Below are 12,750 nucleotides of genomic sequence, written 5' to 3'. Positions count from 1 at the left end.
TTATTTTAGGCCGTAAATTTAAGATTGATTTTTTAATATAATTAAATTAAAATTTTAAGTGTAACGAGACATCACTTACTAATGGACCTCTTAACTTAATCTAACATATTAATTAAATGCATTAATTCTAACTTAAACTATAAATAGTGTAAGAAGTTTGTGACGTGCCGAAAAGTAAAAGTGCAAGTAACATGAGACGGAGGGAGTATTAGTTTTATAATAAAATGTGAGTAGGAATGAGTTAGTGGAATATGAGGTCCACTACTAAAAATGGTAAAAGTGGAGTGGGACAAATTATGTGGGACGGTCCGAAATGAAATACTGGGTCGAATTATCTAGGACGGAAGTATTTCTAAAGTGACTTATTTCTAAAGTGACTTGCTCTATAAATGCCTGATGTGACATTTGAATATTAGTATAGTAGTACATACTTTGTAAAACTTAATTAAGCTTAATTGTACAGTATATGTCAATTAGAAGCGACGTCACTAGCCACGTCATCCCTTGTTTTGTTTCTTTCGTTTCGTAAAAATATCTCCCACGCAGGACACGGAGACCATCCCCCAATCGCTGTTGTCCAACACACCGCGTGTGGGACCCACCTTCAATTATATGCGGAGGCGCGGGGCCCACCCTGAGCCCCGCTCCATTGGATAATAAAACTACCTACCTCTCTGCACCACTCTCCACTCTACTATCTGCTCCGTATTCCCCAATCCGGCAATCCCCATGGCTCGCCTTCTGCTTCTCTTCGCCGGAGTTCTGATCGCCTCCTCCTCCGCCGCCGCCAGATCCGGATCGGAGCTCCTCGACAATCCGATCAGGCAAGTCGTCGACGGTCTCCACGAGCTGGAGTCGTCCATTCTCAAAGCAGTCGGAGACTCGCGCCGCGCCGTCTCCTTCGCTCGCTTCGCTCATAGGTCGGTGTCGATTCTTATACTGCTGTGTTTTTTTGGTTTTGTAAGTTTGATTTACTCGATATTGATTTTTTGCTTGATCGTGGAAAGGTACGGGAAGAAGTACGAGAGCACGGAGGAGATACAGAGGAGATTTCAGGTTTTTTCCGAGAATTTGAGGATGATCCGATCGCATAACAGGAAAGGACTCTCCTACACCATGGGAGTCAACGGTAAATCCAGCTTTTACTGATCTTTGTTCAATAATCAGTAGTTCTTCACTGAGATAGGATCATCTTCACATAGGTTGCAATTTTAGATCAATCATGACTGCTCAAACTCTTAACACTTTTTCTCCAGATAATCAATAATAAGCTTTTTCTCCAGATAAGATAGTTTGTGTATTTGGAGATAGGATCATCTGGAGATAGGATTCATGTTGTGTATTTGTGTTGATATTTTTTGAATCTATCGCTCAATTATTGATTGTTTGGTTTAATATGTATTAACAATAAGATAGTCCTTAGGAAAGTGTGATGAAATTAGTTCAAAACTTCAAAAACTCTCCTTAAAAAAGAAGATACTTCCGTAGTGAAAGGAGAGACTGCTAACATTAGGTGAGGAAGAACTGATTGTTTAGATGTATTGTTTCGTTTCTTTGGACTTCTGAAACATCACAGGTGCAAACATAGATAGTAATATGACATTCAGTTTGCATCTATAGCCATAGGCATACAATAATGAACACTGAAATAATGCAAGATATGAAATGTTTCCTTTGGACACGAACAGAGTTTACTGATCTGACATGGGACGAGTTCAAGAAGCATAGACTGGGAGCTGCTCAAAATTGCTCTGCTACAAGAAGTGGCAACCATAAGCTCACTGATGCAGTCCTCCCTGCCACGGTACTTATATTTGTTTTCATTCTCAATATCCAAAAGGCTTTTTAGTTGCTTCTTAATTTTCTTGCTGATGTGTTCCTATGCTTAGTCCAGTTAGGCTCGATCTGCATTTGCACTCTATTGAAAGCTCACTACCTTGCTAGAACGCTATATTTTATTTGGCTTCTAATGATTGCAGAAAGACTGGAGGAAAAGTGGCATTGTTACCCCAGTGAAAAGCCAAGGTAGTTGTGGATCTTGCTGGACATTCAGGTAAGATGATTTTGGGACTTCATCAAAAACTATACATGGCTCTTAATATATGTGATGTTGCAGTTCAACAGGAGCACTTGAGGCAGCTTATTCACAAGCATTTGGAAAGAATATTTCTCTGTCTGAGCAGCAGCTCGTCGACTGTGCTGGAGATTTCAACAACTTTGGCTGCAACGGTGGATTGCCCTCTCAAGCCTTCGAGTACATCAAATACAACGGTGGCCTTGATACCGAGGCTGCCTACCCATACACTGGAAAGGATGGAGTGTGCAAGTATTCCTCTGAGAATGTTGCTGTCAAAGTAGTTGATTCTGTCAATATCACTCTGGTAAGATGATAAACCATTGGTGTACTTTTATTTCTTTTCATTTTTAACACTTTAAGAACCAAATAGGGTGCTGAGGATGAGCTTAAGCATGCGGTTGCATTTGTTCGGCCGGTGAGTGTGGCGTTTGAAGTAGTTAATGGGTTCAAAGCATACAACGGTGGTGTTTACACTAGTACCACTTGTGGCAGCGATCCAATGGTGCGTTTCACCCCCGGTCACTGTTACTATACATGAATTGGTATACTATATATAATGTGATGTGATGACGACTCTCTCTCTCTTTCGCGCCTTCTCTTGCAACGTGCGCAGGATGTTAACCACGCGGTTCTGGCTGTTGGTTATGGAGTTGACAATGGAGTGCCGTATTGGCTCATCAAGAACTCATGGGGAGCTGACTGGGGCGACAATGGCTATTTCAAGATGGAGATGGGCAAGAACATGTGTGGTAAGTGTTTTGCAACTTCTGTCATCAATTTCATGTTAAAATTTTTAAGAGTTAACTAAAAATTTAAATGACAAATCACTAATTTTCAAAATTTTGAACCTATGACGATTTTTTATCTGGGTAAATGTGATGTTGATTTAATGCAGTGTATTAATGTGATGACATGGACGGTCAAATGACATCGTTATGAATCCGAGAAACTAAAAAAATCATCTCCCACCTACACCTTGTTCCTTTCATGTTTCTTCCTAACCACAACTTCTATGTAGACTTTTTTGTCTTTCAAGTTTCAACCCAACTTCAATTTTCCCCAAATTTGATAAGATGGAACAATTTACAATTTTTTGAGACTTCATTCATGATTTATCAATTTTAAACTTTGGTGAGTTGTTATTCAACTTTCAACAAACCAAAAATGACATTCTTTGTGATTTTATTCGTAGTTAACCCGAATTTTAAAGAAGTGCTAAAAATGAGTTATGAACTGATGATTGACTATTAAAATCTTGTTGTAGGTGTTGCGACATGTGCATCATACCCTATAGTTGCTTAAGCGAACTCCTTCAACGATTTGATAAGAAAAGCTTCAGTTTCAGATGCAGTAAGTGTGATTGGCAAAATGGATTACTAAATAAGACAAGATTTAGGTCCAGCAAGTGAAAGAATTTATGGAATTTCATGTAATCTATAATGAACCTCCTCTCTGTATATAATCTTAAATTATGATGTTGCATAGCATTTGCTGGTGGTGTTTTTCAAAAACACCCTTTTGATGGTTTTATGTAGATTATTGTACTTCTTCAACAACAACCTTTTGTTATAGCATTAATCTTACACTTCTTTAAATTCCTTTTGTTTAAAAAGATCTCGTTGAAGTCGTGCATTTCATGCTGTGAGTTCAAGAATACATTTCAAAGCTTCATCAACGATGTGTTACTTGATATCAATAGAAATTGGATTAAATATACAAAGTATAATATTTTTTCAAAAAAAATTGGATAACCGACAGAGAACTAAACATGTGAAGTTTTATCGTACAACAATTTTCTATTCTCTTATTTAACTAATCAAATGGTAATATGGTACTATTATTCTCTAATTTTGGCATAAAATTACTAAAAAATCGCTTATAAAATTTCAAAATTGTTGTGCAGCTCATGATCCTACCTATCATGTCACTATTATATTCTATAAATGATTTCTCATTCACTATTATAATTTATAATAAAATTGTCATACGATTAAAATGCATACGTCATTATCTTCTTTGAGCATCTCCGATGGCAATAGGCAATAGGCAATAGTCTAGCTAAAAACTCCTCCTACCACATCATCTCGGACTAGAAACTCCTCATGCCACATCATCAGGACAAGAATTAATTAAAATACAAAAAAAATTACATAATTAATTAAAATACCTAAAAAAATATTAAAAAACTGCTAGCCAGTCGCTAGCCGATTTTGGAGATTGCAATAGAGGCTAGCCGGTCGCGTGAATCGGCGTGAGCTAGCCGAAATCGCGGTGGCCGCTCGCAATGGCGGCTAGCCTATTTGCTAGCCTCCATTGGAGATGCTCTTAGCATCCCCGTTCCGAGGTAAACATATAGATGGAATTCGAGGTCTATAGAAAACTCTAATTTTTCTGTTATAACTAAAACACTACTATGTTAAGGCATGGTAATTTTTTGTTATAACTACAACACCTACTACTCCCTCCGTCCCATAAAAGTTGAGTCGTATTCCTTTTTAGTTCGTCCCAACAAAGTTGAGTCATTTTCTTTTTTAACAAAAGACAAAACATCTAATTACTCTTACTTTATTCCAACATTTACTTTACTCTCTCTTATCTTTCCTACTTTTTTCATCTCTCCTATTTATTTAATATAAATTCTTAATCTCCGTGCCCAAAAGTTTTGTCTCAACTTTTATGGGACGGAGGGAGTACAATTTATAGATAATAAAAGTTAAATTTTTATGGTCCATGATTAATTTTGAATAAATACAAATTGCATCATTTCTAAAATTATTATAAATGATTATCATGTTAAAGATTATATAATTAAAATAAGGAGATCTCTAATATTAAACATTTATTAAAATACATTATTTACATATCCAAGTTTTTGCTCTAGGAATGTTTGGTTAATTGATTTTAGAAATTTTATAACCTCCAACACCTTATAAAATGCAATGTCACAGGACTGAAAAAATATTAAGTGGTCTAGACACACCACATGGCATAATGACGTGGTGTGTCCCACCAATGAGAAGTAGATAATTATGAGTAGTAGAAATATACTTAGAAATTAAACCATATAAGGAATTAGTTATAACAGAAAAATTAAAGTTTTCTATATGAAATTAGATTGGTTTAAACATTAAACTTTATGGCACAAAACTATATGATTTGAATTAAAACTATTATGAAATTAGATTGGTTTAAAAAACTAGTCATAACAGAGTTACTCCATATTTGTAAATTTATGAAATGAAACATTACATAAACAATTTGATGAAATTCCCATTCAAATCGTATGTCAAACACAGTCAGTTTTGCGGAGGTATAAAATTAACAAATTACGCCTGAGAAGAAACACAGTCGGCGGAGAGATCACGGAAGCACAATCCGGCGACAAATCCATGACTTTTCCGACTAAATTCGCCAGCAACAAGTGACAATTTCGCTCCAGATATGTCGATGGACAGGCACGGCTCTTCCTACGCTGCATCTCCCGAAGAAACCAACCTGTATGTTTTCTTCTCATCATCGCACCGATTCTGACATATAATTGTGTTTCTGAATTTTTATCATAGTGATTTTCGTTTCCTATTTTTGATTATCGTATGCTGTTGTTGGAGTGGAGGTGATGAATTCGGCCTAATTTGCTATTTGAATTGCGAAATGATCATTGTGTGTTTCCGGATGTAAGTATCTAGCTCGTCGAGGACTGTTACTTTCGTTGGAGTAAGTGATAGTATAGATTTTAAGCTTAATTCAATTAAAATCTAGACGATTTTAGTTCAACATGAGGCAAAATCCGAAGTTCGTGTTTATCTGACTCGTTCTTCTGCATACAATGTCCATTGCTTCCTTTTGGCCTGTGATCTGTCGAGAGGAACTTTTTTGGTTCAGGAATTCACATATTTAGAGCAAACATGAACAAAGGGAGTTACAATCGACAATTGGCTTGAAAATATGGGCATAAGTAGCCATCTATTGAGTTTCTAGCGTGTTACTTTCTTTATGGAAACATAATCAGCATGCCATAGTTTTCCGATATAACCACTGTGTCGTCTATTCTTTTTATTACGTAGCTACTTGCTTTGCAGGTTCCTTGACATACTGCAAGAGGCTCCCTTATGTGGTCACCGGAAGCGAACAAGGATACTTGGGAGTATCTTTTATTGTATTTTACTGGCAAGTTTTCATCCACTGTAACGTATGTTCATTAGATATCAACATACGATTGTGGAAATCTGATTTTCGTTCCATTCTAGGCAGGTTATGCAATTTTTGCTCTGGGAATTACGTGGATTCTTAAGTCTTTGGAAGATTTAACCGTCTCACTACTGTGTAGCTGTAATATCATTCTTTTGGTCGTTACAGGTCATTCACGAACATTTAATAACTTCTCTGTCTATATATGCATGATATATCTGAAGTTTTATGACTCTCTTGAATTTGCTTCTCTTGGCATGGTTTTACTATCGGTGTACTTTGTAAAACAATGTAGTTTGGGTTTAAATTTTATTTCTACATTAACCAGAAAACGTTGAAGTTTTACTGTATTGAAATGAGCATCTGCTTATCGAGCTTAAGATGGAAGAGCAACTTGTTTTAACAAACAGCATTTTAACTTTGGCATATGAAAATAGAGAGATATGCGAAAGAAAGAGAAGAGTAATATAGCCATGCGAGAGTTGGCATGATTTGAGGTTTATTTTCATTTTTCCCTATTACATTTGGATCCCACCATCCTTAATTGAATCCTGGGTAGGATCTTTAATCATAAATCAGATTGTATTTTGCTAGAGCATATTACGCACTTATTTTGCTTAAGGAAATAAATTGGTTTTGTTTGGTTTCCGCTGGAGCCTTAGTTGAAAATGAAACTATTGTTCTCATCTGACTTTACTTATTGCTCTAACTGTTTCTCTCTCTGCATTAATTCTGTTTCTGCTTTGACAAATTTGCATTATATGTGAACTATAATCCCAATACGAAATTAGATTCCAAAAACACTCTAAAATTCTAAATTTCTTGTCTGATCTTGGAGCTTCACTGCTGGCGATGTGTTTCTAGTTTTCTAGAGTAAGGCTAGTAGGCTACTGACTTTGTCCTTTTTTTTCCGAGGCTGTGAGTTGATTTAGTTGTTATCTAACGAGTAATGGTTTTTCTGAAATCATATCATACTTAATGCAATCAGAACTTTATTTGCCTTCTTGTATTTGCATGCTACCGCTGTGAATCCGCAGAAACGTAATATGTAAACCAGGCAACTGAGAAAGCTCACAGTTTATCATTCTCTCTCAGCTCCTCGAAGCAAAATTAAACAAGTGTATTGGTTGTTGACCAGATAAAAGAATCAATTGCAAAGGAAATGTGGATGACTAGGATATAATCTTGGTTAGGCATAGCAAAAGTTAAACCAGTTGCCACCAGTCGTATATTTACTGATAGTTAAGTGAAATTTGGAGATGTTTTTATGGATATTATATGGAACCTATGTGAATGAATATTATGTTCTTGAAAACAGGTAGCTGGAAATGAATTCTTTATTGAACTTTTGTATTTGCTAAATATAGCCTTGCCACCTTGTACAGGCATTTTTCTACAATATTTGGTTTATCAAGTTCACAAGATACGCCTGCAGGTATTTAGTTATCCTTTTCGTGACGGATCAATGCCATTATCATCATAGCTCTTACAGGTTCTCATCAACAAGATACACATATAACCCAAAATAAGATTTTGAAATGTGCATTGGATTGCATATATCATTCTAAAACACCATACCAAAAAATCGTTAGAAGGCATCAGTGAAGATAGCAAGGACAGCAGAAGAAGTCTAGCTTAGTTTTAATCTTTAATTTTGGGTTTTATTGGATTTGTGTGTAATCCATTGAACTCACATGTTTAATACTATTTGAAGTACATGTGCTGTGGATGCATTAACTGGTGCATCAGGTGATTTATGCTTTTGACGACTAGAGTCTTCAGGTTTATCAATTGGGAAGTTGACAAGTGTTGACAACTATGAGACACACAATAGATTAAATGATACTAGTATTCTAAGAAATAAGGAGGGCAATATATGAAAAACAGCATCAATGATGGATTCAATGCCGTAGATTAAGGGTTGTGTTGTTAAAATGAACTTCTGTTTCTATTTCAGTCGGGTTTTATTTCAACTAACTTAAATATTTCTTATATCAGCTATTGGGGATGTTAATGTGAAATAAAATAAAATTCTTGTTGCATTTTGACTTGACCATTCACAATGTATCGCTTGGTTTTTATCCAGGACGCCCTGGAGTTACAGTTCCACGTTTTTAAAACTTTTTTATATTTGTATGTATTAACTGTTGGATGACATGGGATAAACTCAATTTTGTAGGGTTATTATGGTTTCAGCCAAAAGTTGAAGCATATAATTCGCCTACCATTTGCTACTATCGCATATGGTATGCATATGATTTCCTATCTTTCTGTCATTCAGTTCAGAATAGTCTGTGGCTGATGCATTAGTTATCCAATTGACATAAATTACAAATAGAATATCGACTTTTTATGTGCAAAAGAACTGAACTACACCTTTTTGTGCTGGACCCATTATTTAATATAATCTCCTACATAGAATTATACGCTATGATTTTGAATTCTCAAGTGATTTCTTGCTCATTCTCTTCTTATATTTATATGTATGACTCTGGAGACACAAAAAAGAAATTAAAAACTTCATGGAATATGTCTATCTGATCTATGTTAGTTAAATGCAGGAACTGCTGCAATGCTGCTTGTCATGGCCTGGAAGCACCATATAAGTTTTCTATCAATTTCTATGCTACTCAGGTCAACATACTTAAATTACAATGCATGCTTTGGGAACCCCATATATCACTTTTTATACATTAACTTGCAGAAGTAGTACATCATTCGCAACCCTACTTTTTATTCTACTGCTTTCTGCCGTTTTTGATCCTGTCTTGTAAGATGACTAAGTTCCCATTTGATGTTTGAAATTGATGTTCGAAATTGCTGCATAAACACTGCCTAAGGTAGCTTTTGATTCTTAGAACTTAACCATTTGTCTGTTAATCTTTGCAGAATCATTATGCTGGTTGAAGCAGTATGTGCAGGATTTTTCATGAGCGTCTATGTTGGTTAGTTGGTGCCAAATTATGTTATGGAACTTAGTGCCACAAATTCTTAGAAAATAGTTCAGAAGCATAAAATTATGCTATGATTTATTTCATGTGGATTATATAAGGTTACCTGAGATATATAAAGTTATTGCTTAAGAGCATTTTGGAAACTGCAGGTTATGTGCACCAATACAATTCATTGGATTCCCAACCTGACGTTTTGAACTCATTGTACTCTCCACTGCAACAAGCAAGTCCTTTAGAAGGATTGAGGTACTGACTTAGTCATGCTATATACATCTAAATACTTTTGGCGTGCTTAATTCAACAAACTTTCTTAAAGTTTGGCATGTTATAGACAGACTCGTGACTCGTCTATTGTTGGAATACAGTGGTGATGTATGAGTTAATTAAATTCGACTTTTATACCCCACCTCCCACCCACACACACACACCACCACTTTTATAAAAGAAAAGAAAGAAAAAAAAACTAGTCCACATATTACTAACATCCTCTTCTTATTACAATGCTCATTGACCATCATTCAGTTGCATTAAGAGAATAAGTCGAGTTACTTAAAAAAATAGACCTCCAGTTCTAGGAGATTAATACTATGATCATCCGAAACTTTAGTATGGCCATTTCACTGTATGTATTTGACATTTTTTTTTTAATTGTAGGTACCATGATGGGGGGCGTCTATCAGATCAACAGATGGCATTGTTGCAGTATCAGAGAGAAAACCTTCACTTTCTCAGTGAGGAGGTAAGTTGTATTAAGAAACATGTCACGAATTCTGCTCATACCTTTCATATCTCTGGTGTAGAATATCATTAATTTGATGGAAAATTTGGCTGTTCCTGTTGACTTCTATAAAATCTAATTTTGTTAATTATTTTAATGAAATCATACAAGTCAACAGTGCCCGAGTGCATCTTTTCTTAATTTCTAAAGTTTAGAATTTGTGGCATGTTACTGTTATAGCATATACACATACATATTTAGGATGTTTTCTTGTGTGATTTCTGATCTTAATTTTTTCCAATAGATTCTTAGACTACAAGAATCTTTGAGCAAATATGAGAGAACTAATGATGGTAGCACGCCTCAGGTAATCGTAATCCTTGTTATGTACTATGTTCTTTCTGGCCAGAATATTAGAGAAACACTGACACTGCTTCACGCTAGCTGTTGTATGATGGATAAGAGAACATATTTTAGAATGCTAAAGTTTTGTAAGTCAGCAACAGTTTGGATGTGGTGTTTAGTTGCCTAATCTTCGAGTCTCCAAATTTTCCAATTTGTAGTCTAGCATCATGCTGGTGTTTATTGACTCAGTTCCAGAAGACGGTTACTATGAGTTACTTTTCTGTCAGACAAATAGGCTTGCTTGGTATTGTGATAAGCTGGTAGAGTGAGCTTTGGACAGTAATTGTTGGGTTGCCTTTCATTACTGGAGAAGTCTGAGATGTTGGTAGGATAGATACATGAGCATCTTGTTCCCTTAGTTTGACATATGATACATCTCCTAGCTACCAATGATGTTTCCTTCTGTACACGCATCTCAGGGATGTGTCATTGGATCACAGACTCTGGCACTTATTTGAAATATAAACTTATGATAAATTTTCCTGAACCTTGTAGGTTGATCTGGCTCATTTGTTAGCTACTCGTGATCAAGAACTACGAACACTTTCGGCTGAGGTAATTAAATTAAACGCTCTTCATGGCAGGTTATAGCAGTATATAGAACTGAATCGTTTCCTATTGAGTAAAGACTCAAAAATTTAGTTTGACCTGCTTGAAGTAATTCCTTACCAGTGAGTTTTTGGTCGGCATGTGATTAATATATGTGCAGACGTGGGGTCAAATTATTATGCAGCTTATAAATGAGCTAATTCTGTTGGTGACTGTTGCTGTTCATTTTTAATCTCTTATGGAAGCTGACACAACACTATAAGTTCTTATCTTTCTATGTTTTAGACCTGTTAGTCGCCTGTGATCATAAAAACTACTACTACTATATATTTTTATTGCATTGAAAAATTATCATTGTTAGCATTGGAATACCCTCTCCGCATATAGAACCTTAAGGATGGGCTGAATGCTAATAATTATAAATAAATATAGCTTTGTGTAATGCAGCCTTTAGAGCTTTATCCTACTCATAACACATGCGTTTGTGTTTCTAGAAACCTAAATTCTTTCCCTTTACATATTCCATTTACAAGAGTTGACATTATTTATAGAGCTTGTGATTTATTTGGAGTCTAAGGATCTTCCTACAAGGTCTTCTTTACATGGATCTAGACATTTTGGGAGTTCTAACTGCTCTTTCATTGCAGATGAACCAGTTGCAATCTGAACTTCGACTTGCTCGCTCTCTGATAGCTGAGAGAGACTCAGAGATACAAGGTGTTCGCAACACTAACAATCAGGTAGATATTTGCTACAAGTTTTTTCTGTTTTCACAACCCTCCTTCAGTAGCTAAACCAGGACGGGGGTGAAAATGCCAGGGACAGAAAAGAGGCTTGAAAATACATTTAACGATACAACTTATGGGAACATTAAACCATATATGAACAGTGATCTGTGCTATTATAGATAAATTTTATTTCATGCTTTTCTAGTCATGTACAGCAGATTCCATGTTAGCCCATGCCAAAAAGTCCGTTTGAGAATATGCATCTATCTTGAATTCTTGAATCAACTTTTAATGCACTATCGGTCATGGAACAGTACATCGAGGAGAATGAAAGGCTTAGAGCTATACTGGGAGAGTGGAGCGCCAGGGCAGCTAAGGTAGTGTGCTAGTAAACTTCCTTGTGTTTTTTGGAAAATACATGTCTCTGCGTTTCGTAGAGTTTCTGACCTTTTTGTTGGATGAACGATAGCTGGAACGTGCATTGGAGGCTGCAAACATGTCCAATTTGGAACTGCAGAAGAAAATCTCATCGAAGACTCGGACTACAGCAGAACAAGCTGATTAGTAAGGCTGGTAATCTCACTTTCTCGTTGTTTCTCTTTTCTTCGTTTGTTGGGTGCATTCTTTTCTTCTTTTGTATAGGAGAGTGTATAGACAGAGGATGAAGTTTAGTGATTTAGGATTTGCTCAACAGAAACTGTATAGGAATTTGAAGTGTGACATGTCCTTTTTCTTACTTTTACTCAACTTGAGCTATGATTCCTAGCAACAAGATTTCTACTAATTCTTTTTCTATTTTACCTTTTTTAAATAAAAAAAAAATCATTTTAAGGATAGTAATGTCCATTTATAGTAGTATGCTTTTTATGAGTATTGAAAAGGTATTATCGAAAATAGGTACTATACCCTCCGTTCCACATTAGCAATTCCAAATGAATCCGGCACAAGTTTATCGAAATAGCGGAATGTGAGTCTCATTTTATACAGTTTTATAATAAACCATGAGTGAAATATGAAGCATACTATTTATGTGGGACGAACTAAAATACTAAAAAATTTAAACTCCTAATGTAGGACGGATGGAGTATAATCTAACATTTACTTAATGCAATAATAGCAATAAAATTGGAT

The 12,750-nt window shown here is 35.7% G+C and overlaps 2 protein-coding genes across 3 annotated transcripts; both read left to right on the top strand.

The window, feature by feature from the left end:
* Positions 1-703: 703 nt before the first annotated feature.
* LOC125197334 (cysteine proteinase 3-like) lies at positions 704-3,672 on the top strand. The gene is made up of 8 exons (XM_048096068.1): positions 704-920; positions 1,008-1,129; positions 1,689-1,804; positions 1,980-2,053; positions 2,117-2,381; positions 2,448-2,579; positions 2,691-2,826; positions 3,342-3,672. The coding sequence occupies exons 1-8, from the start codon at positions 730-732 to the stop codon at positions 3,377-3,379; spliced, it is 1,074 nt and encodes a 357-aa protein (XP_047952025.1). The 5' UTR covers positions 704-729; the 3' UTR covers positions 3,380-3,672.
* Positions 3,673-5,335: 1,663 nt separating this feature from the next.
* Positions 5,336-12,372, top strand: LOC125192314 (protein FIP1-like). Of its 2 annotated transcripts, none has more exons than XM_048089855.1 (14): positions 5,336-5,574; positions 6,157-6,244; positions 6,325-6,433; positions 7,651-7,700; positions 8,445-8,511; positions 8,827-8,899; positions 9,155-9,210; positions 9,369-9,465; positions 9,874-9,958; positions 10,242-10,304; positions 10,838-10,897; positions 11,539-11,631; positions 11,934-11,996; positions 12,089-12,372. In XM_048089855.1, the coding sequence occupies exons 1-14, from the start codon at positions 5,519-5,521 to the stop codon at positions 12,182-12,184; spliced, it is 1,056 nt and encodes a 351-aa protein (XP_047945812.1). In that variant the 5' UTR covers positions 5,336-5,518; the 3' UTR covers positions 12,185-12,372. The 2 variants fall into 2 exon arrangements, with proteins under 2 accessions (XP_047945812.1, XP_047945813.1); XM_048089856.1 differs by having other exon boundaries at positions 5,337-5,574; positions 6,329-6,433.
* The last annotated feature ends 378 nt before the right edge of the window (positions 12,373-12,750 follow it).

This window comes from Salvia hispanica, chromosome 6 (assembly GCF_023119035.1).
Source record: "Salvia hispanica cultivar TCC Black 2014 chromosome 6, UniMelb_Shisp_WGS_1.0, whole genome shotgun sequence".
Taxonomy (NCBI): Eukaryota; Viridiplantae; Streptophyta; class Magnoliopsida; order Lamiales; family Lamiaceae; genus Salvia; species Salvia hispanica.
Note: the sequence above shows the minus strand (reverse complement) of the source record. Positions and strands in the feature narration are given on the sequence as shown.